At 53.5% G+C, this 22,368-nt stretch overlaps 4 protein-coding genes and 1 non-coding gene across 5 annotated transcripts in view; 1 reads left to right on the forward strand and 4 right to left on the reverse strand.

Annotated features, from left to right (window-relative positions):
* Window positions 1-345: 345 nt before the first annotated feature.
* On the reverse strand, window positions 346-2,526 carry CUNH2orf42 (chromosome unknown C2orf42 homolog). The gene is given in 5 exon segments (XM_029965009.1): window positions 346-597; window positions 901-1,011; window positions 1,674-2,028; window positions 2,030-2,111; window positions 2,146-2,526. Coding segments are annotated over 5 exon segments (1,086 nt in total). The 5' UTR covers window positions 2,520-2,526; the 3' UTR covers window positions 346-433.
* Window positions 2,527-4,460: 1,934 nt separating this feature from the next.
* TIA1 (TIA1 cytotoxic granule associated RNA binding protein) lies at window positions 4,461-16,637 on the reverse strand. The gene is given in 13 exon segments (XM_029965005.1): window positions 4,461-4,505; window positions 4,508-4,583; window positions 4,797-4,936; window positions 5,184-5,307; window positions 5,812-5,896; window positions 5,976-6,071; window positions 6,584-6,692; window positions 7,011-7,086; window positions 10,038-10,125; window positions 11,285-11,339; window positions 12,195-12,293; window positions 12,715-12,811; window positions 16,607-16,637. Coding segments are annotated over 13 exon segments (1,116 nt in total). The 5' UTR covers window positions 16,633-16,637.
* Window positions 16,631-21,767, forward strand: PCYOX1 (prenylcysteine oxidase 1). The gene is made up of 6 exons (XM_029964972.1): window positions 16,631-16,777; window positions 17,658-18,015; window positions 18,762-18,936; window positions 19,280-19,491; window positions 19,683-19,835; window positions 20,218-21,767. The coding sequence occupies exons 1-6, from the start codon at window positions 16,631-16,633 to the stop codon at window positions 20,874-20,876; spliced, it is 1,704 nt and encodes a 567-aa protein (XP_029820832.1). The 3' UTR covers window positions 20,877-21,767.
* Window positions 17,281-17,351, reverse strand: TRNAG-CCC. The gene has a single exon. It is a non-coding gene; the product is annotated as a tRNA-Gly (tRNA).
* Window positions 21,768-21,820: 53 nt separating the features above from the next.
* Window positions 21,821-22,368, reverse strand: part of SNRPG (small nuclear ribonucleoprotein polypeptide G) — a 12,322-nt gene continuing 11,774 nt past the window's right edge. The window contains exons 2-3 of the mRNA XM_029964973.1: window positions 22,144-22,338; window positions 21,821-21,991 (exon numbers count right to left, since the gene is read on the reverse strand). Coding sequence (XP_029820833.1) covers window positions 21,941-21,991; window positions 22,144-22,338 — 246 coding nt within the window. The 3' untranslated portion in view covers window positions 21,821-21,940. The remainder of the gene's footprint in view (window positions 21,992-22,143; window positions 22,339-22,368) is intronic.

Consider the following 22,368-nt stretch of genomic DNA (forward strand, 5'->3'; position numbering starts at 1 on the left):
GTGCTTTGTCTCAGGGAAAAAGGGGAAAATGAGGGATTTGTTCCACTTTCCAGGCCAAAACTAAAGCTGAGAGAGAGAAAAGCACCAAGCAGAGGTTCCTGCCCTGGCACAGGGCATTGCCAGCATGGAAAGAGGGTTTCTCCACAGGGTTCTGAAGAAACTCAAAAGGACAGACCCTTCTCCAAACATCCCATGAAAACTCAAATAAATCATAGAATCATGGAATGGTTTGGGTTGGAAGGGATCTTAAAGCCCTCCCTGCCCATCCCACGGGCAGGGACATCTTCCACTATCCCAGGTTGCTCCAAGCTCTGTCCAGCCTGGCCTTGGACACTGGCAGGGATATAGGGGCAGCTGCAGTTTCTCTGGGAATTCCATCCCAGCCCCTCACCACCCTCTCAGGGAAGAATCCCTTCCCAATACCCATATAAATCTACATAAACCCAGAGTGGGAACTGCCAAGGGGGCCCTGGGTGCCCCCAGACTCACTGTGTCTCTTCAGGGAGGACGAGGCGACGGGTGGCTTCCTGAGGCTGCTCCTTCTGGGGCCGGGATGAGCCGGGTCCGGAGCCAGGAGCGGGCTGGTCACCTGTGTCCCTGAGGAGGGGTTGTCACTGCAGGAGTCACCCCATGGGATCCCTGCCTGTCACCTCCTTCCTTGGGGCCCTTCTCCTCTATAACACCACCATGAGCATGGGAAAAAACCCCTTTGGGCCAGGTTGGGGTTGTTCCCAAGGCTCCACTGGCACCGACACAGCCGGATCCTAGTCCCTTGGAGCTGCATTGCTGGAGGATTTCAAATCCCACCCAATCCTCAAGCTGGATCCCAGTCCCTTGGAGGTGCTCCCAAGGGGATTTTCAGCTCCCACCCATCCCACAGACCTTCCCAGGGACACTCACCCGGCCCCACATCCTTTTTCCTCTTCCTGGTCTTGGCAGCAGCCACCCCCCGAGGCCGTGCTGTGGATCCGGGGCCACAAACCAGCTGCGGAATCACCGCACCCTTCAGACCTGGGGACACAAATCCTGTCCCTAAAAACATCTCAACCAGGGAACAGGGGGCTCATCTGCCCCTCCAAGACCTCCCAGCACATCCCAAATGTTTGCAGGGGAATCCCCCCTCCTCCGCACATGCTCCTTTGGGGGGACATTGAGGGGAGGGGGGATTTTATCCTGCTCCCATTGTGCCCTCAGAGGGGGTTTCCAACCTTTGGATGCCCAAGGACAGGGTGGGATGGGGATATCAGGGTGAAGCTTTTGGGCTGCAGAACCCCCTTGGGGCAGTGAACCCCAGATATTGCTGCTGTGGGAGGGGTTCACAGGGAATTAACCCCAGAGGCTGCTGCGGGAGGGGGTTCACAGGTTCCAGCCCTGGAAAACAACCCCAGCACGCCCTGAGCAGTGAATCCCAGTGGGATCTGCCCCCATCTAGCTCTCATGGGAGCACGGGGAGCTCCTCATTCTGCTCCCACACTCTGGGAACCAGGAGCTGGCTGCATCATGGTGGGAATCACTCCCCGTGCAGAGGGACTGGGCAGGACACAAACCCAACCCCAGGGTAGCTGCTGACCGGGAGCAGGTGTAAGGGCTGCTGGGAGGTGCCAGAGCCCGGGTTGGGGTGTCACCGACCCCTCAACACCCCCCAAGGCCCCCGTGTGCCCCTCCCTTCCCACCCCCGGCGTCGGAAGCGAGGAACTCGGCGAACTCCTGGGCCAGGCTCTCGTCGCTGGCGAAGGCGCAGATGCAGGCGAGGAAGTGGATGCAGCGTGTTGGTGGGACCTCTTCCTCCTCCTCCTCCTCCTCCTCCCCCTTGCCGTGCCCAGCGCGGGGGCTCCGGCAGGCGCAGGAGAAGCGGTGCTGAGCGAAGCAGGCGTGCAGGTAGCCCAGGCCGTGCCTCTGGCTGGCCTGGCACTTGACCACCAGCACGCTCCTGGTGACCCTCTGCACCAGCGGCCCCGTGGGCTCCGTCGCCAGCTCCCACAGGCTCTGCTTGGCCTCGGGAGGCACCTGCAGGGAGCCCAGCACAGACGCTCTTGAGGGGCAAGCGGCGTGGCTCAGCCTGGCAGCCCAGTGCCAGCTTCACAGAGTGCTGGCACTAGCTTGTCCCCGCACTAGCCGGTGGCCCCAAAAAAGAAACCAAAAAGCGGCGGGAGTCGCGTGGGGCAGCGCCCCGAGCTCAGCTGGGTGATGAGAGTGCCTTCGGGAGTCTGGATGGCGGTCTCGGAGACCCCCAGCTCCACGAAGCAGCGGGCGTGGTGCCCGCGGTGCCGCACGGAGTAGAGCTGAGCGGGAGAGCCGGTGAGGACGCGCACGGCGCCGGGGTCAGTGCCAGTGCCGGGGCCGGGTGGGCGGCGGGCGCCGGGCCGGAACACCGTCCCACACCGCTGGTTCTTGCAGCTCAGCCCCCGCGTGCCGTTGTAGGTGCCACAGCGGGGGCACTTGCGGATGCCCCGCAGGGTGGCCTTGCCCAGGTCCGACAGGAAGGAAGGGGCTTTGGGCCTCGATGGCGGGGGCTCCATGCTCAGGGAGCTGGGAGGGCACAGAGGGGGGAAATGGGGGGGAACAGATTAGTTGACTGGTCATTGGTGGTGCCAGTGGTGTCCCAACAGTCACTGGGACACCCCACAGTCCCTGGGACACCCTGTCCGATCCCTGTGCCATCCTGACAGTCCTTGAGCCACCCTGACAGTCCCCATGTCACCCCAGAAAACATGAATCATGGGCAGGAATGGGGCAGGAATGGGGGCAAGGAATGGGGCAGGAATAGGGCAGGAATGGAGGCAGGAATGGGAGCAGGAATGGGAGCAGGAATGGGGCGATTCCCTCTCGTCCCATGTTGGGTTTTGTACCAGTTTGGCCAGTTCTGAGGATGAGAACAGCGACTTCAGCTCCTCAACCCATTCCCCCCCTCACACAGCTCCCTATCCCAGTGTGACACTGGGGGGGACTGGGAGGGCTCCCCGTGACCCCCAGGAAGCCCGTGCCCGTCCCTGCTCTGCCCCGCGTCCCCTGACCCCCAGCCCGGGGATCTCTCCCCCCGGCCCCAGGGAGGTCTCTCCCCCGCCCCGGTACCTGCAGCCCCGTTACCGCCGCCGTGGGCGCCGTGAGGGGGGGTCCCACTTCCGCCATTCGCGCGCTCTTATTGGTCTGTCAGCACCACGTGGTGCGTCCCGGGGGCTGCTGGGAGATGTAGTCCAAAGAGGGGCTACGGCCACACCGGGGCCTGGACTACAACTCCCAGCAACTCCCGCAGCAAGAATTCACCACTTTCTCCCCTTTCCCCCCCAAATTCCAACCTTTCCCCCCAAATCCCACCAGCACCCGCTCCACTCCCCCCCGTGACCAACAAAACACAGCACACAAGCTTCAGGGTTTTTTTAATTTTTCCTTTTTTTTTTTTTTTTTAAAATTTTTTCCTTTTTTTTTTCCATTTTTGTGGGTTTGTGTTTTTTTTTTTTTAAAGGCTGGGCAAGAGGTAGGATTAAAAAAAGGGTGTTTTTGGCCTCTGATAGATCAGGTTTGGGAGCTCTTCTCACCTTCACTCCCTTGTAAAACACACCTGGGATATCGAGGGAATTTTACACAATTTATTAAAAACTTTATATTCCAAGAGATATTTGATATCCACAAAAAAATAAGGGAAAAAAAGAAGATTTGAGGCATAAAATCACATCAAAAAGACTCCATGTCCTACCTTTAAATAAGGAAAAGTACAAAAGTGGCCAAAAGTTGTGCAAAATTCTTCAATTTGCTCAAATATTTTACAGGAAAATGTAGAAATCAGTAAAAAAAAAAAAAAATCAAAGTAACAACCCTGGAGGGATTTGTCACGTTTTAGCAACAGGAATTTTGCTGTCCCAGGGTGGGAATCTTGGCTCACGTGGGGAGATGGGTGTTGTCACACCCCTTTTTTTCCCCCCATCGTAAGGCAAAACCGACCCTGAAAAACACACTGAGATCCACAAAAAATGATGTAAACGAGTAATTTATCCTCAAAAAAAACCCCCTCCTGGTGGAAGAAAAACCAGAGGGTTTTTCCAAGAGGCTGCTTAAAAACAGGGTGTGAGGCTGAAGATGTGGCAGCTCCAGGATTCCCACACTTTTGGCTTATTTTGGGGGGTTTTACAGCTGTTTATGGTGTATTTTTCCATCGGCTCTGAGGGAAAACCTCCCCAAAAATACAAAAACAAGGATGACTTGTGCAATTCCTGCCCCAATTCTGAGCTAAGGCAGCGAAGTCCCTGCATTTGTGTTTCTAAAAAACACTGAATTTAAGAAACACATCAAAAGGAGGAAAAAACAACCAAGGCAGAAGGCGGCGATCCAGCATCTGGGTGTGGGGGGGAAAGGGGGGATTCTGTTAAAATTGAAAGGGTGGGGGCGATTTTTCCATGATTCCAACCCCTCGGATTGTGGCTCTGGTAATAAATACCCGGGCGGGTGCTGGGGGTCCCCTGCGCTCAGGGGGTCCGAAGCCCAACGCGGAAAGCGGGCTGGGGGGGCACCAAACGGCGCCGTTCTGGCCCTGGGGGGGCTGCACTCCATAGTTGGGGCCCATCCAGGCTGCTGCCGACTGGGTCTGGCTGTGGGGGGAGAGAAGAACCCCTTAGGAATGTGGGGGGGATAAGGGAAGGGGGGTTTGATGAGGAATTGGGGCACTGAGGGGGGTGGGGGAGTTGTTCTCCACCCGTCCCAAGCGCCATGTCCTGGAGTGGAACAGCTTTGAGGGGGTTGTAGGGTCACAAAGCCGTTTCCCAAGGGGATAAAAAGGAGATTAAAGGACCCCCCGAACTCACCTGAATCCCTGCTGGTTCCAGGCCTGGCCGTACACGCCATAGGTGGGCACCTGCCACCCGTTGGGCACGTACTGCCCGAGCTGGGCCCCGCCGTACCACTGCCCCCACTGCCCGTAGGGAGGGGGGTAACTCAGCTGGTTCTGTGGGAAGAGCCAGGGTAGGAATCAGGGAATGACACCTTCCACCAGGCCAGGCTGCTCCAACCTGGCCTTGGACACTGCCAGGGATACAGGCTCCCCCCTCCTGTCAGGAAGTTGCAGAGAGGGAGAAGGTCCCCTCCGAGCCTCCTTTTCTCCAGGCTGAGCCCCCCCAGCTCATTTACATTTTCCAGCCCCTTAAGGAATTCCCAGCAGACACTAAGGAACTTCCCAGAGGAGCAGCCCTGACCTGCTGCACGGGGCTGACCATGTCAGGGGTCTCCTTGCCCCAGTAGCACTTGACGACATGGCCCTCGATGGTGGTGCCGTTGACGGACACGATGGCGTGCGCTGCACTCTCGTGGGAACTGAACCTGCCGGGATCAAGGTGGGACAACACGAGCCACTCACTCAGGGAATAACAGCTGGGATAACCCCCAGGGTCCTTGCTAGCCCAGGATGGGTTTGGGGCCTCGGAACCAGCTGGAACTGCCCCTGTCCCACCCCAGAGGGTGGCAGGACGTGAGGTCACGGGTGACAAAGGGCTGGGGCTGCTCTTCCTGTCCCCATGCTGTGATTCTCCCTAAATAAACTGGAAAATCCAGCAAGGAGAGCAGTCAATTTATGATGTTTTCTGCTATATGGAGCTTCATCAATAAAGGGATGGTGGTTTTGGAAAGACTCAAAGTGCTTCAGTAACTCCTCTGAGATGACACAACAGACCAAGGTCCTGTACGGTTCCAGCTGTTTTCTGGGGTTTTTCCTGCGTGTTACAGCCCATAACCCCTCCTCAGAGCAGAGGGAGCTGCTGCAGGGTGGGCTCTGCAGCCTGACAAACTCCCACCCGGGCAGACCCACCATGCCCTCGGCCCACCTACCGCACGAAGGAGTATCCTTTATCTGGGAACACTCGGATCTCCAGGATCTGCCCAAAGGGGGAGAAGGTCTGGCGCATCAGCTGCTCTGGAGCAGGAAGGACAGGCAGCGGCGTGAGGAACCCGCAGGGGCACAGGAACAGGGTCATAGGGGGAACCCCACGTACCTGTGAGGCCCGAGGTAACCCCCCCACAGTACACGGTGCAGTTGCTGGGGCTGGACTGGGTGACCACGTCGTCGTAGGACAGTTGTTTGGTGTTTGCTGGGAGAGATTGGACAGGGATTTTCAGTGGATCCGACAGGAATGGTGGGGGAATTATAATTATAATCCTGACTGGCAAAAGGTGTTGAGCACAACCTGCAAACACCCCACTGAGAATCTCTGTGGAGAGACTTAAGAGCGCCTTCTAGTGACTAAAGGGGCTTCCAGAGAGCTGGAGAGGGGCTTGGGACAAGGGATGGAGGGACAGGAAAAGGGGGGAATGGCTTCCCACTGCCAGAGAGCAGGGTTAGATGGGATATTGGGAAGGAATTCCTGGCTGTGAGGGTGGTGAGGGGCTGAGAATGGAATTCCCAGAGCAGCTGTGGCTGCCCCTGTATCCCTGGCACTGTCCAAGGCCAGGCTGGACGGGGCTTGGAGCAACCTGGGCTAGTAGGAGGTGTCCCTGCCCATGGCAGGGGGTGGAATGGGATGGCTCTGAGGCCCCTCCGCCCCAACCCACTCCATGATTCCCTGACTCGGGAGGCTGGCAGGGCACCCAGCTGAGCACCTACACTCATAGGTGCTCTTTGGAGCCGGAGGTTTCCTCGTGGCCCAGTTGGTGCGGATTTGCCGTCCCCCGAGCCACTGCCCCCCCATCTGCTGGATCGCGTTCTCTGCGTCCTGTGGGGAGAGGAGACAACAAAACCCTCTGTCAGCAACTCCTCCCCTGCGAGAGAGCCAAGGGAGTGACATCACCGTGCTCCTGACTGACAAAGCCCTGGCAGTGTCCAAGGCCAGGCTGGACGGGGCTGGGAGCAACCTAGTCCAGTGGAAGGTGTCTCTGCCCATGGCAGGGGGTGGCACTGGATGGGCTTTAAGGTCCCTTCCAACCCAAACCATTGTGGGATTCTGTGATTTATATGGGTTTATAAATATAGACAGAAGCTTCTCCCCATGACAGGCAGGGAAACCAAAGCTGGAGAGAGGAAGGGATCTTACCCACTTATTGAAGAAGGACACAAAGCCATATCCCTTGGACTTCCCTGTCGCCATGTCCTTGACCACCCGTGCGTCCCTACAAAGCACAAACAAGAGCCAGTTCAGCCCCTTCCAGTGCAGCCCCTCCTCGAGTCCCTGAGTCATTTTCCTCTCTCACCTCCACTAATCCTCAGCTCTTCACTGCACCAGCAACACACTCAAAGCAAAAGGCTCCTTGTCTACACAGAACTTTACTAAGGCTTTGCCAGGTAGTAGCAAAATTAAAACTTAATTGTGTAAACATGTAAATCAATGGCTTCTCTAACAAATGTCTGCACTCTACAGCTGGCTCCTGCTTCAAAACACTCTCACAGACTGTTAAGGCACAAAGCATGGTCAAAGCAGCTATTCCAGATGGCTTAAGGCTGACATGAGCTGAATGGCTCTCTTGAACCACGCCATTTTTAAACTTTTATTTATTTGCCAACACATTCTACATACTCATTCCAAATATTAAATAGAAAAAAAATAAAAAAAAAGAAGATAGGAATTAAAAGGCATACGTCGCCTGTTAACTGAATTCTTTAATTCTTGGGTCGTTACCCCCTGTTTGGACTGTGGGCAGCTGTAAATTTTGAGAGATTGATATTTCAGAAATTAGTGAAGAAAACACTGCAATATTCATATCTTTACAAACTACACATTACACAGCATTGGTACAACAGAGATTGGAACTACGAAATATATATAAAAAAGAGGGAAAAAAATGAATAAAATTGATAAAAATAAATAAGAAAACTACAACGTTTGTCCACTGTGAACTGTAGCTTGTGGTTAGCCATGGAATTCTGTCCATTCTTCAGGGACACTCTGCAAAATAACCAGAGCCCTATTATTTGGGATTGAGTTAGGAAGAGAACCCAGCTACCAGAGCTAAACCCACTGGAGGATACAGCAGCAGTTGGGGGCCCAGCCAGCCCAGGGTGAGGTGTCCTCATCCCAGGCCACCCTCTCCTCCCTCCCACCACGGACAGGCAGGAAAAGAAACAGAAACAGCAGCAAAACCACTCAGGAAGTCATGCAATTTAGGGTTGGAGAAGTCAGAGGGGGCAGGGGAAAAACAGTGTTAATGTGGGCAAAAGAGAAGCCACAATGGAGAGAAAGTTTGTTAAGGCCTGGAGTTCGTAAGCCTAATTAAGTTTAATTATGGCACCCACAGCATGACAGTGTCAGTGGTGCCTAATGAAAATCCCTCTCCCAAAGCTACAGCAGGAATATTTGTCCTTTCCTCTCTGTTAGACCCTCCCCCACTTCCCCTTTTTTTTCTTTCCTAGGCCAGAACTTGGATCAAACATTACAAATTGCCAGAGAAAAGCCACTTTGGGAAGCTGAGTCTAGAGAGGGAGTGAGGGAAAAACTCATCTCTACTTACCCTCAACTGAAAACTTGGGAATAAAGACTTGAGAACAAGTGAAAACATGCACAGAGCAAGTGAAAAAGGAACCACAACGAAACGGTGTTTGTTTAAAAAAAGCCAGATGCAAAGAATTACCCAATTTCTTTCTGAGCTAATCATGCAGTACTTCAACCTCGGTGTCATTAATGAAAAAAAGCTCAGTTTGGCACCAGTAAAGATTAAAATAAAAAGAAATCAATCAGGAAATATTCCATTAGCAGCACAATTCCACAGGCTGGTCACTGATAAAGAACAGGTAAAGTCAGGTCACTTCATTCAATCACTTGTTTTTCCAGGTTAAACTTAAATAAGAAGAAAATCTGGGTCATTCTGAGTTTGGAAAAAGAGTTCAAAAAAGTCATTAAGGGGATAATTCTGCTTTTTTGGGGAAAAAACTGAGTTTCAGCTTGGATGGTCAGTTTGAGCCAAGGCAAACCACAAGTGTTCCGTGTGTCAGCAGCACAAGCACCACTCCCCATCACCACCATCACACAGGGATAGCTCTCCCAGGGAAAACACTCTTCCAGGAAAGATGGGACAACAGGCCTGGCCTCAGATTCAGGGGTAGGAGGGAGCTTAGGGGGTTATTTATGGAATGTGTGTCCACTGAGCTGTCACCTCTGATACCCAGGCAGGGGGAAACTCTCTCTCGCTGCCCGCTCCTGCCTCCTTCTCCCATCATTCCAGCCTATCCCTTCCATCCAGCACACCTGGCCAGAGGATGAGAGCATGAACTGCCTCCTTGGAGCCCTCCCTCTGCACTCCCTGCTGACCATTAGCTGCAGTCAGGCATTGGGGATGTCTGAAGCAAGACCACACACAGATAAATTTTAAACCTTCTAATAAAAGGAAATCAAGCTGGCATTAAAAGAGGAATAAACTGGACTCTTGAGGGGTAAAAAAAAAATAAAACAACAAAAAACAAACTTACTTCAATTAAATGCTTCACTACCCAACACTCCAAAGCACTCTATGTTCTTACATCACCATCAAGAAACTCCAATGTCCAGTACAGACAACACTACAAGGAAAATTAATGGTTTACGTTTGGAGGATGGAATGAAGGAACTGCTCCTCTCTCTGCTACACCCTGAGTAGGACAGACTGGCAGGGAGGGCTGGGACCATCCCCTGCCCCGCTGGGACCAGCTCAGCTCCCTGACCCATCTGTGGGGCCCTGGGTCAAGGGCTGACGCTGCCCCAGTGCCCCAGCGAGCCTTGTGCTCAAAAAAGGTTCATTTTGTGGGAAATGGGGATTAACTCCATAAAAAACATTGGCTATGAGTGGCTGGCACCCCAAAAATCCAGAGTGCAAACTGGGCTGAGAGGGCCAGGGAAAGGCACACCCCGGGTTGAAGAGTCTGGATTTTCCAGTGTTGCTTTGCCAAATGAGGCAAGGAGGATAAAGCCAAAGCAAGCTGGACACAACTGTTCCAGGAAAGCAGAACAAACTGGGATAAAGGATTCGGGTGAGAGGCTGCTGTGTGACCAGAGGAGTGTGTGTCCCTGCCCTGCACAGTGTTACTTACTCACAAAGCTGCCTCCACTTGGGAGAGAGAACTTGGAGATTATGTGCCCTAAGAAAGGACTTACGATATTCTTCCAAAGGGGGCAAAGGCTGCTTTGATGTCTTCAGTCGTGATCTCTGGACTGAGGTCTCCCACAAAGACATGGAAATGGTCTTTTGGGAAAAAGAGAAAGAAGCACTTAATGGTTGAACAACTCTGTACAGAGTAGAGTAAAAAAAAAATAAAAATTAAGAAAACCTTTATTAAAACTCCAGCTATTATTAAAAATACATTATTAAATACAACAAAAATACCTAATAAATACCACAAAAAAAATTAATAATCAATTAATATTCAAACATCTTCTACATGAAAACCAGAGTTTGCTGTGGAACAGAATTCACTGCTGTTCTCTGCGCTTGGCAGTGCTACAAGTCAGTGATTTGAAGGACACTGCAGCCACTTTTGTATCTTGAATTTTACCAACTGCTTTTAAGACCTGCCAATATTTACTGTACAAATCTGAAACTACTTACTTAATGTGTCCAGATTACACAAAAATTTTTCTCTTCCTATGCCAGCATTAAGCTGTGACACAGAATTATGGAATCATGGAATGGTTCCTTAAAAACACCCAGTCCCATGCCCTGCCACAGACACCTTCCACTCTCCCAGGCTGCTCCAAGCCCTGTCCAACCGGGCCTTGGACATTTCCAGGGGTGGGGCAGCCTTAGCTCCTCTGGATGTGGCAGGAGATCACTTGCTCCTTGAAGTCCCATAAGCTGGAATGCTTCAAGAAACGCAGGAGGGATTTGGATCCTACCCACAATGTCTGGATTAACACTGCAGGTCATAAAGGACAGACCAAAACAACCCAACTTAACAGTTTGCCATGAAAGGAGGAAAGGAGGAAAAGCAGTCCTGAATCTAAGAAGTTTTCCACCACAATCACCGTATCCCCCAGATCTGTGCTACAGCAGATACCAAACTCCAGTCAACTCAGATGCTGCCGTGGTTTACCCTCACCAGCCTACAGGAATTCCAAGGGAAGCCTTTCCATAAAAAATAAATGGAGAACAAAAAAAAAAACCCAAACACAGTTTCAGGTGGTTGGTGAAGACCCTGGAGATATTTCCACTTATGTTTAAGAAGACACAGTTACCTTGTGAACGCTGTGCTGGCAATGGAACTACCTGATGGCAAAGATCAGATTTCTTCAGTTTATTAAGACAAAGACATTAATTAGGACTACAATAAAAACATTCCCACAAAGCATCATTTGATGTATTTATGTTTAAGAACTTGTACAACTCAGGCATAAGTGGTACTTACTGCTGGTGTCCTTCTTCTGGCTGCTGGGGGTGGTGGCCCAGTTCACTTTGACCTCCTGCAAATGGAGATCATTAGATCCTGGAGCTCAGAACTGAGCTCAAGACACCTCCAGCACTTAATTCTGACCCTACAGAGCTCCCCATGGGCAAGGCTGGGGTGAAAGGTCAAGTTTAACACATATTTCTAGGGAGAGGGCTTGTTCTTAAGATTATTCTGAGGGCTGGAGCAGCTCTGCCACGGAGACAGGCTGGAAAAGCTGGGGGTGTCCAGCCTGGAGAAGAGAAGGCTCTGTGGAGACCTCAGAGCCCCTTCCAGTGCCTAAAGGGGCTCCAAGAGCTGGAGAGGGACTTTGGACCACGGGGAATGACTTCCAAATATCTTACAGGGAAGTGTCAAGAGGATGGGGACAGACTCTCTTCAGTGGTGCCCAGTGACAGGATAAGAGGCAACGGGCATGAACTGAAACGTGGGAATTTCCACCTGAATATGAGGAAAATACAATGGAAAACTTTCCTTTGAGGGTGACAGAGCCCTGGAACAGGTTGTGGAATCTCCTTCTCTGGAGACATTAAACCCCTGCCTAGACAACACCCTGTGTAACCTGCTCTGGGTAAACCTGCCTTGGCAGGGGGGCTGGGTGGGATCACCTCCAGAGGTCCCTTCCAACCCCAACCACTCTGGAATTCTGTGGGTGTTCCTCCCTCCCAGCTCCACATTCCCACCTCCCTCTGCCTTCTTCCTACAACAGTCTGAGCATCTCTCCCCAGTCGTGTTCCGTTACAATCTCTGTCCCAACGAAGTGCCTGACAGCTCCAGAGTGTCTCCAGTGGAACTGTGCCCCTGGATCCGTCCCCCCAGCCCGGGGCCAGCCTGCTGTCCCGCTCACTCACCCGCAGCCAGGGCAGCTTACCTTACCCATTATCTTCCTGCCGTTCATGGCCGCCAGCGCGGCGGCCGCGTGCCGGTGCTCGTAGAACTCCACGAAGCAGTAGGGATCGTTTCCAGCTGTCTGAGACAACAGGCAAACCCAGGGTCAGGGACGCAAACCTCCTCAGGCTGCACTCGGCTGCTCTGCTCAGCTCCTGACTCCTCACCCCTCAGCATCCCCAGTGGACAGGCTTTTTCATTGCACAGGGATTACATTCAGGGACTGACAAAGCTCTGCCTTACAAAGTTGAAATTACGGCAGAGAATTTTTAAAATCGCATTTACAACCCCCCCACGGTTTAAGCTGTTCACTCCCCCTCGCCATGTCCACCCATCCTTAAATTCACACCAGGCACAAGGCAGGAATGATGCCAAAAGCACACAGCAGCACCTCCAGGCTTATTACACCCTTTAACTGGTTGTGCCCTTTTCCAGGGGAATTCCCAGACACACAGGTACGGCCTGGAGCCATGAGGAACACGGCAGTCAGTGCAGGCTCTTACATCCATGATCATCTTGCAGTTTTTGCACGGTCCGATCTGGCTGAACAGCTGGAGGATCAGAGCCTCGGTCACGTCCCTGGACAGGTTCCCCACGTACCTGAGGATCAAACACAGCACAGACACGGGTGTTGGTCACACTGGGAGCTGCAGAGGGCTCTGGGCAAGGGACTGTAGGGACAGGAAAAGGGGGAGAGCTTCCCCCTGACAGAGGGCAGGGTTAGATGGGATACTGGGAAGAAATCCTTCCCTGGGAGGGTGGGGAGGGGCTGGAATGGAATTCCCAGAGAAGCTGGGGCTGCCCATCCCTGGAAGTGTCCAATGCCAGGCTGGACAGGGCTTGGAGCAACCTGGGAGAGTGGAAGGTGTCCCTGCCCCTGGGATGAGCAGGGATGGCTTTAAGGTCCCTTCCAACCCAACCATTCTATGATTCTATTATTTATTCATATTTATTTGAACTTATTTGGGTTTGTATGGGATGTTTGGAGAGGAAGGGTCAGTCCAACGGGGCAGCTTGGTCTAGTGGAATGTGTTCCTGCCCACGAAAGGGGGGTGAGATAAATTGGATTATCTTTAAGGTCCCTTCCAACTCAAATAACTCCATGACCCTGTAACTCTATGAACTCAACCCACCAAACTGATTTCCACGCACAGAAATGGCAGTTCTGGTATCTGTACAACAACATCATTCCCCAGGCACCATTTCCCAGCTGCCCCAACAGCTCAGGCTGGTGTTTGTCAAGGTTGTTACACAACATTTGGTCCGTTTCTTTCAAAGGCCTCAGGTTTTGGAAGCATCAGATCTGTGTGAGGCCACAGGCCAACGTGCTCGAGTGCACAAACACAACCCCAACCCCTGCTCCCATCTGGGATTTTGGCTTTCTCAGACCCCCATGAACCACAGGTGGGTGTTTTTGTTGTTGTTGTCAAGCCCAAGTCACGAGATTTTTATAAAAAGCACAGCGAGAAACCTCAGCCCCCGAGGTGTGGCAGCAGCTTCCCGCAAAGGAATGTTCTGTGGGTAACCTCTGCCACGGGAATCCTGGACAAATCCCACCACCAACACCACCTGGGTGCACCTGCAACCCCCCACCTGCTGCCAAGAGGTGTAAAGGTGTTGTAAGAAAACAACCAGGCAGCAACAACAGGGGCTGCTCGTGCTCCTGGTGTTGACACAAGGCCAGGAACCTGCCAGAGGGATGAGCTCCAATATTTGGTTAGGCAGATATTGTGGGAAGGAGACACAGAGCCTGTTTTGCTGCCAGAAGTGATAAATACAGGAGCCCTGTGTTAATAATTTGGACAACTATTTCAGGGAGGAGTCAGGAGTGTATTTTAAAATCCCCAGACAGACCTTCACAGCCATCATCTTGCTCTGAGTAATTCCTGCACTTCTGACAAGTTTCCTTAAGCCCTAAAACCTTCAAAAAAGGAGGGATTGGTGCACTTCATTAAGGTAATTAACCAGGACATTATCCCCCACATCAAGTTCAACCAAGAGTCAGAATCACAGAATCATTTACTTGAGAAAGACCTCATGAAGTCCAGCCTTTGACAGATCATCACCTTGTCAACCGGACCAGAACCAGAAAGGCCCCTTTTTTCCTCCCCCTTTTTTTTTCAATATTGTCATCCTTTGGATAATGCATAAACTGAGCCTCATGTGACCTTCTGGGTCCAAATTAATTAATTTGTGACTGAGAGTTCCCCAAACAGGGTGCCCACACCCCGACCTCTGCACTCACAGGAGGAGATCTCAGTCCTGTCTCTTCCTGCACCTTTCCCATCCTTCTCTTTCCTGCTAATTGGAAGAGAATCCAATTAATGAGTTGGTTGGTGACTCTCTGCAGATGAAGGACTGCATTTTCCAACTTTATTCACTGCGTGTGGCTTCTTGAGAAGTAAAACCCAACCACTGCCAGCACTTCTTTCAGACACACAAACTGAATTGGGACACGTATTCCACAAGCATCCCCGGACTTCCATGGAAAACACAAACAAGAGGACTTAGTCACTTCAAACCCATCTCGTAACCACTCTGCAGATCTGCAATCTGCTGGTGAAGAGTGGTTTTCAAGGAAGGGAGAACAAGCTGCCTCTCCAGGAAATCATTTACATAAAAGGAATAACAGCTCCTAAAGGATCTACACCCCCTCACAGAAACGGGTTATGTGGAAATGGCAAAACCAAGGTGTTACTTCCAATAACGTCTGGAATCTATTCCAGAAAAATGTCTGAAATGTGCTAAAGGAAGGAAAGGAACAGGGACAGGGGTGCAGAGGGCTTTGGAGGCCCCTCATGATGTCACACAACTGAGGGAGCCCCAAAATCTACACCCAGGTGGGGTTTCTGGAGCAGAAATCCTACAGAAATCCTCGTGTAGACATGGATTTAACATGCACTTTGGCCCCCCAGCTGCAAAGATCACCTTAAGCTGCACTTTCTGCCTTCAACTGCTCGTTCTAAACGTGCCCTGTGACACCCAGCTCATGACAATCCCCTGTGTGATTTGAGAAAGTCACTGGGAGGTGCCGTAGGAATCCCATCCCAGCTCAGTCCTCAGCTGTGCTCAGAACCCGGCCGTGTTTAAGGTCGGACTCAATGATCCTGGAGATCTTTTCCACCCTCAGTAATTCCATGTCTGTGCCACAAGCTGCACGTGCTCCAGGACAGGGACCTCATTCCCTCGGGAACACACCGAGACCACCAGGCTCCACACAGCCATTGGGATGGGGGGGGAACATCTTCCTAAATAAACACAAAACACGCCAACAGGTCTGACCATGTTTGCTGATGCCAAGAATAGCTCCCAAAATGTGGGAAGACAACGGGATTGGAGGAGCAGACAGAGTGGTCACTGCCGTGAGGCACCTCAAGGGCTTGTTTTCCTGCGGTCACTCAGCCAAGTTGTTTCTCAAGCCCTGGGGAGGTGCAGCAATCCAAGGGCACAATGTTCCCTCGCCTTGGAATGATTCCCTCTCCCTCCTGCCTTTGCTCCTGCACTGGAGAATGAAGCTGGTAGAGGTCAGATGGGAAGACTGGAGGCTGATTTCCCTGATCTACACGAGGGATACCACCCCAGGTAACACCTGCCTGGGAAAAGGAGGGAAACACACAGCTCAGGTGTGCACAGGAGCTCTGGAAAACAGCACCAGGGGTGCACAGGAACTGTCCCATGCCTGGAAAAGTGTCAGGTGTCCACAGCACCACCACCTTTTCCTAATACCCAATGTACACCTCCTCCGACACAGCTTCATAATTAGTTCTTTGGAAGTAACAGGCTCAAGGCGTGCTTTGAACACTGGGGCAAACAATGGATTCATGGGCACCTCCTGGGTACTTCCTTGGAGCTGCTGATCATGGCACTGGGGCTCCAGCTGTTTCCCAGGGCAGTGCCCACATTCCCTGGGAGCTGGTGGTGCCACATGCTCCAGAGATAGTAAAATCCAGCCAGACGCTCACAAAATGCACATGGAGCATGTAGGATGATAGGATCGTCATCATGGAACGGTCTGGGGTGGAAGGGACCTTGATCATCCAGTTCCGTCCCCTGCCACGTGCTAGGATGGACTGGGGAGGGCGGACACATCTTCCAGACCCCCTTTTCCTCCAGAAGTGAGCTGGAGGCCCGGGATAACACCCGGATCGCGGGGCAGGACGGCGGTGACCAGCAGTGGGAACCGGGAAGGGGCAGGAACACCGCAGGGGGCGCCGGGTACCCCTTAGCTCCCAGGCGGGGGTCGCTCCCCCAGCAACTGCGGGCAAGCTGAGGGCGCCGCGGCGGGAGCCACAGCGGCGCCGCCCGTGCCTGAGGGCCCCTCCGTGAGGCGACCCCGGGCCGCCCCCCCCGCGGAGCCGGGAACAATAGGCCGGTCTCGCCCCCCTCCCACTTCACAGGGTCTTGGGCATTTCATCCTCCATGGCGCCGCCGCGCCCACTCTCCGCTTTACCCGCCCGCCGGGGCGGCCCCGTGAGCCCTGGGCAGCCCGGCAGCCCTGAGCGGCGGCCGGCCCCTTCCGGCGGACGGTCCCGCGGCAGCCCTCCTCGCAAGATGGCGGGCGGGCGGGTGGGCTGAGGGGCCTGGGGGGGGCGGTGGAGGCGGGAACAGCGCGTCGCGGAGAGAGCGCGGGAAGCGGAAGCGGAGCGCGCGCCCCGCCCGCTGCCATATCTGCGCATGCGCGAGACAGGAAACGGCGGGATGATTAAAAATCTGCGCCATGCGCGACAGGGAACGGCGGGATGATTAAAAATAGGGGGGTTAAAATGAAGGGATTGAAAAGTAAAGGAATTGAAATATAGGAAGGAGTTAAAAGTGAAGTAGTTAAAAGTAAAGGGGTTAAAAGTGGGGTGAAAAGGGACATCAGGTCGCTGGGAACGGGGGTATCAGGGTGGAGGGTGGGAAAAGAAAAACGAAGGCGTTAAATAAAGGAATTAAAAGTGAAGGAATTTAAAATGAAGAAGTTAAAAATAAAAGAATTAAAAGAATTTAATTGAAAGTAAAGGAATTCAGAGTGAAGAGAGTATAAGTGTTTCGGTAAAGAATTAAAGGTCGAGGGACTAAAATCTCAGTGCGCCGCCCGGGAATCGAACCCGGGTCGCAAGAATGGGAATCTTGCATGATACCACTACACCAGCGGCGCGGCTGATACACCTTCCCCTCCCGGCTCCTCATCATCCCAGCGGCTTCCGGCCCTGCGCCGGCTCCCGGCCCGCCCCTCGCCGCTTCCGCCGCGGTCCTGCGCCCCGGCGCGGCGCCATGCACGGCCTGTGCCCGCTCCTGCTGCTCCTCGCCGGCTCTGCAACGCCTCGCCCGCCGCAGCGGATGGAGGGAGTCGCGTGCGCGGGAGGGACAGGAGGACTGAGGGGAGCACGATGAGGGGATGTGGGAGGGGCCTGTGAGGGGATCTGGCGGGGTGTGAAGGGTAGTAAGTGGGCGTTGATGGCAGGGCAGGGGGGTGGTGAGGGGATCTGTGAGGAGGGTGAAGAAGGCGGGTTGTGAGGGGTATATCGTGACGGGGGGCAGTGAGGGATCTGTGAAGAGCGGGGATAGTGAGGAGACCGCGGAGGTGACCGGCCCGTTCCCCAGCCGTGGGTGCGGCTGGGCGGGATCGGCGGCTGGCCGCGGATATTTCATGACGCAGCCAGAAAGTTCCGGCCCGGGGCGTGCCGGCTGGAGTGATAGAGAGAAGGCGGCGGTGGGCGGCCGGCTGGCCACGCTGGACGTCGAGGGGGCCGCCTACGAGGCCGGGGGGTCCATCATCCACCCCCTCAACCTGCACATGAAACACTTTGTCAAGGAATTGGGTGAGTGGGGATCTCCAGTCACAGTGTCCTCCAGCCCCAAAATCATCCCCCTGGCATGCTCTGGATCCCACTCTGCTGGGGGACATCCCTCTAAAGAACAGGTCTTGGTTGCCCTCCTTTCTTCCCCAGTAGCCCATCCATATCCTTCCCTAGAGCCTTCCTTCCTTTCCCAAATAGCCTTCCATATTTTTCCTCAGTAGTCCTCCCTCTTTCTTCTTTTCCCAATGTCCCCCACATATCCTTCCCCAGTAGTCCTCCTCCTTTTCCCAAATCCCCCTCATGTCCTTCCCCAGCAGTCCCCGTTTCTTCCTCAATAGCCTCCCATATCCTTCCCAAGAGCCCTCCTTCCTTTCTCAAATAGCCCTTCATATCCTTCCCTAATGGTCCCCCTTCTTTCCCCAATATCCCCTCCATGTCTTTCCCCAGTAGCCCCCCCATATCTTCTCCCTATAGCCCCTGTGGTACCCCAGCCCCCCTCCAGGCAAAGGAAACCCACATCCCAATGGAAATGGGACACCCCCTTCCCATGAGTGACCCATTAATGCCTTAATAAAGGTCCAAAAGTCACCTCAGATCACTCCCTGGCTCCTTGTCAAGAGCTAATTCCCCTTTCTATCCCTTGGGAATAATCCAGTCTCGTCACTCACCCTTATCAACGCAAAGCCAGGTTGTCTCAGGAAGGTAAAATCAAGGTGTAAGAGCTCTTCCTTTCCCTAAATTAATGTTTTCCACCCCTTTTCCTGAAGGCCTCTCAGCCGCCCCAGTCCCGGGCAGCCTCGCTGGCGTTTACAATGGGGAGGAGTTTGTGTTTGAGGAGAGCAGCTGGTACATCATCAACCTCCTCAAGCAGCTCTGGCACTATGGGCTCAACCCCCTGCGCATGTCCATGTGGGTGGAGGACATCCTGGACAAGTTCATGAGGTATGTTGGGCCCTCAGAGGGGAGAAGTGCGAAAAAGATGGAAAAACCATCTCAGGGACACTTTCCACTATCCCAGGTTGCTCCAAGCCCCGTCCAACCTGGCCTTGGACACTTCCAGGCATGGGGCAGCCACAGCTTTTCTGGGCAACCTGTGCCAGGGCCTCACCACCCTCATCATAAAAAAATTCCTTATACCCAACCTAAACCTCCCCTCTTTGTCCTGTCCCTCCAGGCCCTTGTCCTGCTGCTCCCACGAAGGGCTGGGAGCTACATCATGAGATCCCCAACAGCTTCCCAGAGCCACAGAGATAATTAATAATGAACTCCTTGTCTCCAATTAAAGGATCTATCGCTACCAGATGCACGACTACGCCTTCAGCAGCAATGAGCAGCTGGTGCACGCCCTGGGAGGGGACGACTTCATGCGGATGCTGAACCAGAGCATCGACGAGGCCCTGCAGAGAGCGGGGTTCTCCCAGAAATTCATCAACGAGGTCATCTGTCCGGTCATGAGGGTTAACTATGGGCAAGGAGTCAACATCAATGCCTTTGTAGGTGAGTGTTTTGGAGGTCAGTCTCCCATCCTGGCTGTCCCAGGGACCTCATGTTCTTCACAGGTGTTGGGATTCCTGCTCCCTGGACTCCAAGCTGAGCCTCAAAGGGATATTTATCCCCCCTAATTCTCTGCTTTGCCTTTCCAGTGCTTCCCTACACAATGACACCAAATGATAGTGGTTTCCTTGCAGGTGCTGTTTCTCTGGCCGGGGTGCAGTCAGGTCTTTGGTCTGTGAAAGGGGGGAACAAACTCGTCTGCCCTGGCCTCCTCTATGCCTCCAAGGCTGATGTTATCCCTGGAACAGTTGTGTCCATAGAGCCAAAAATCAGACCCAGGCCCAGCGGTGAGTTGGGGTGGATTTCCCTCAGTGGGGAGGGGAATGGCAACACTGGAGACCACCCTCAGCCCCATGGCTGCAGCTCCTTGGGCTTTCAGGATGAAAATTCTTCCCTGGGAGGGTGGGGAGGGGCTGGGATGGAATTCCCAGAGAAGCTGTGGCTGCCCCATCCCTGGAAGTGTCCAAAGCCAGGTTGGACGGGGCTTGGAGCAAACTGGGATAGTGGAAAGTGTCTCTGCCCACGTCAGGGGGTGGGACTGGATGGGCTTTAAGATCCCTGTCAACCCAAACCATTCCATGATTCCATGTAAACAGGACACAAAACCCAAATGGGAAAAATGGGATTCCCTCCCGTCAGGAGGTGGGATAACCGAGCTGTTCTCTGCAGGGGATCCCGTGAAGCTGTACCAGGTCACCTACAACACGTCCTCGGGGCTGACAGGGGACACGTACGATATGGTCATCATCGCTGCTCCGCTGGGCCGCAGCATGGCCAACATCACCTTCAAGAACTTCGACCCTCCCGTCCCGGAATTCCCAAATCCCTACCACCAGACTGTCACCACCCTGGTGCACGGGCGGTTAAACACCTCTTTCTTTGGCTACCAGGACCCACAGGCCTTTCATTTGAGCGGCATCTTCACCACGGAGAACCCCAAGCTGTTCATCAACAGCCTGGGGGTGGTGCACCCCGTGGGGGACGCCACTGGGGACGGGAAGCTACCGTTGGAATCAGCCATCTGGAAGATATTTTCCAACGAAGTGCTCACCAAGGAGCAGCTCGCCCTGCTCTTCTCCTCGTACGACTCGGTCAAGGTGAAGCCGTGGTTGGCGTATCCCCAGTACAGCCCTCCCGAGAAATGCCCCCCCATCATCCTGCACGACCACGTGTACTACCTGAACGGGCTGGAGCGGGCGGCCAGCGCCATGGAGATGTGTGCCATCGCCGCCAGGAACGCCGCCCTCCTCGCCTTCCACCGCTGGCACGGCCACTCCGACAGGATCGACCAGGAGGGCCTGCACGAGAAGCTCAAAACGGAGCTCTGACCCCCGGGGAGGGGGGGCCCTGGGGCTCATTAACACTAACGAACAGCAACTCCCTGCTGAGCCCACCCAGGGTGTTCTGTAGAATTGTGGGATAGGTTTGGAAAAGGCTTTTAAGATCATCGAGTCCAATGTCTGACACCACCACCACCATGGGAAAGACCTTCAAGAGCATCAAGTCCAACACCACCACCACGGTCACCACTAATTATGCCACATCCGCGTGGTTTCTGAACGCTTCCAGGGCTGAACAACCCCTTCCATGAAGAAAATTTTCCTCATATCCAACCTAAACCTCCCACGGTGCAACTTGAGGCCATTTGGCCAACCCAAGAGGGGGCAGGACAGGGGTGAAGTGGCACAGGAGGCATTCCCAAGCGAGCCAGGACGTTTTCCTCAAGCAAATGCCTTTTCCTCAAACTCCTCCAGCTATCCCTGTCTGAGATTAGAGAAGTCATTCAAAGTGCCATATTGACCCCAAAAGTTCCCTCCCAGCTCAGGATCACTGTGAAGCCCTGCTGATATCCCTATCCCTATTCTGATAACCCTGTGATATCCCTTCTCCAGCTTGGAATATCCACTCCTTGACTGTCCATCTCTCTGCCTCAGCTACTTTCCGAAGTGTCTACCAAGTAATTATTCCTCAGGGTGGAAACTGGGGTTTAATTAGCTTCCCAAACTGCTTATGGGAGGGGAACTTGTGTGCTGCGAGCTGCCAAAATGGGTGGGAAAGAAGGAAAACCACAAATATCCATCGCTGTATCGGGGTGTGAAGGAGTTAATAAGGAATTTCACGGCCTGACCGTTTTTTAAGGTCATGAAATAACATGAATAACACCAGAAGTAGCACAAATTTAACACCCTCTTCAATAAATTCAGCCTCCTTTAAAGTTTTCCTGAGATTGGGAGTGGAATTAACACCCAGCTGGCAAAAAATGATGTAAGGATGAGTTATGTCAACCATTACAAAATTTATTTTAAAACAAAACAAAATAGTTGTATCCTTGTGGGCATCATCCTGGGGGAGGGAACAGCACCGGTGGGTCGGGATTTGGGTTCTTCCAGAGTTATACTCGTTCCAAAGCTTCCAGCATGATGATGCTGTTCCCTCGGATCACCTGGAAGGGGAAAGTTGAGAGTGCAGCAGGATGGAGACAGCATCCAAAGCTTTGTAAAGGCCAGGCTGACACATCCCACCCCTGTCCCTTGCTGTGCCCACGCTGGCCATGTCTGTGCCCCCCAGTCCGTCCCAGTGCCCCCGTGCGCTCACCACCATGCCGATGTTGTTCTGCTGCCCGCCCGGCGCCATCTCCACGCACTCGTCGATGACCAGGTTCATGAAGGGGTCGAAGCCCCTCAGGATCCCCTGCACGTGTCTGCCCCCGTTCAGCTTCACTGCAGGGAACCCAGGGGGGTTAGGGAAGGGCAAACCCCAAAACGGGAGGGATTCACCCCAAAACCGCAGCTCGGGAGGGGCAGGACACGTGGGGGGGGG

This window comes from Manacus vitellinus, unplaced genomic scaffold, assembly GCF_001715985.3.
Source record: "Manacus vitellinus isolate BGI_N305 unplaced genomic scaffold, ASM171598v3 scaffold_87_pilon, whole genome shotgun sequence".
NCBI classification, from domain to species: domain Eukaryota; kingdom Metazoa; phylum Chordata; class Aves; order Passeriformes; family Pipridae; genus Manacus; species Manacus vitellinus.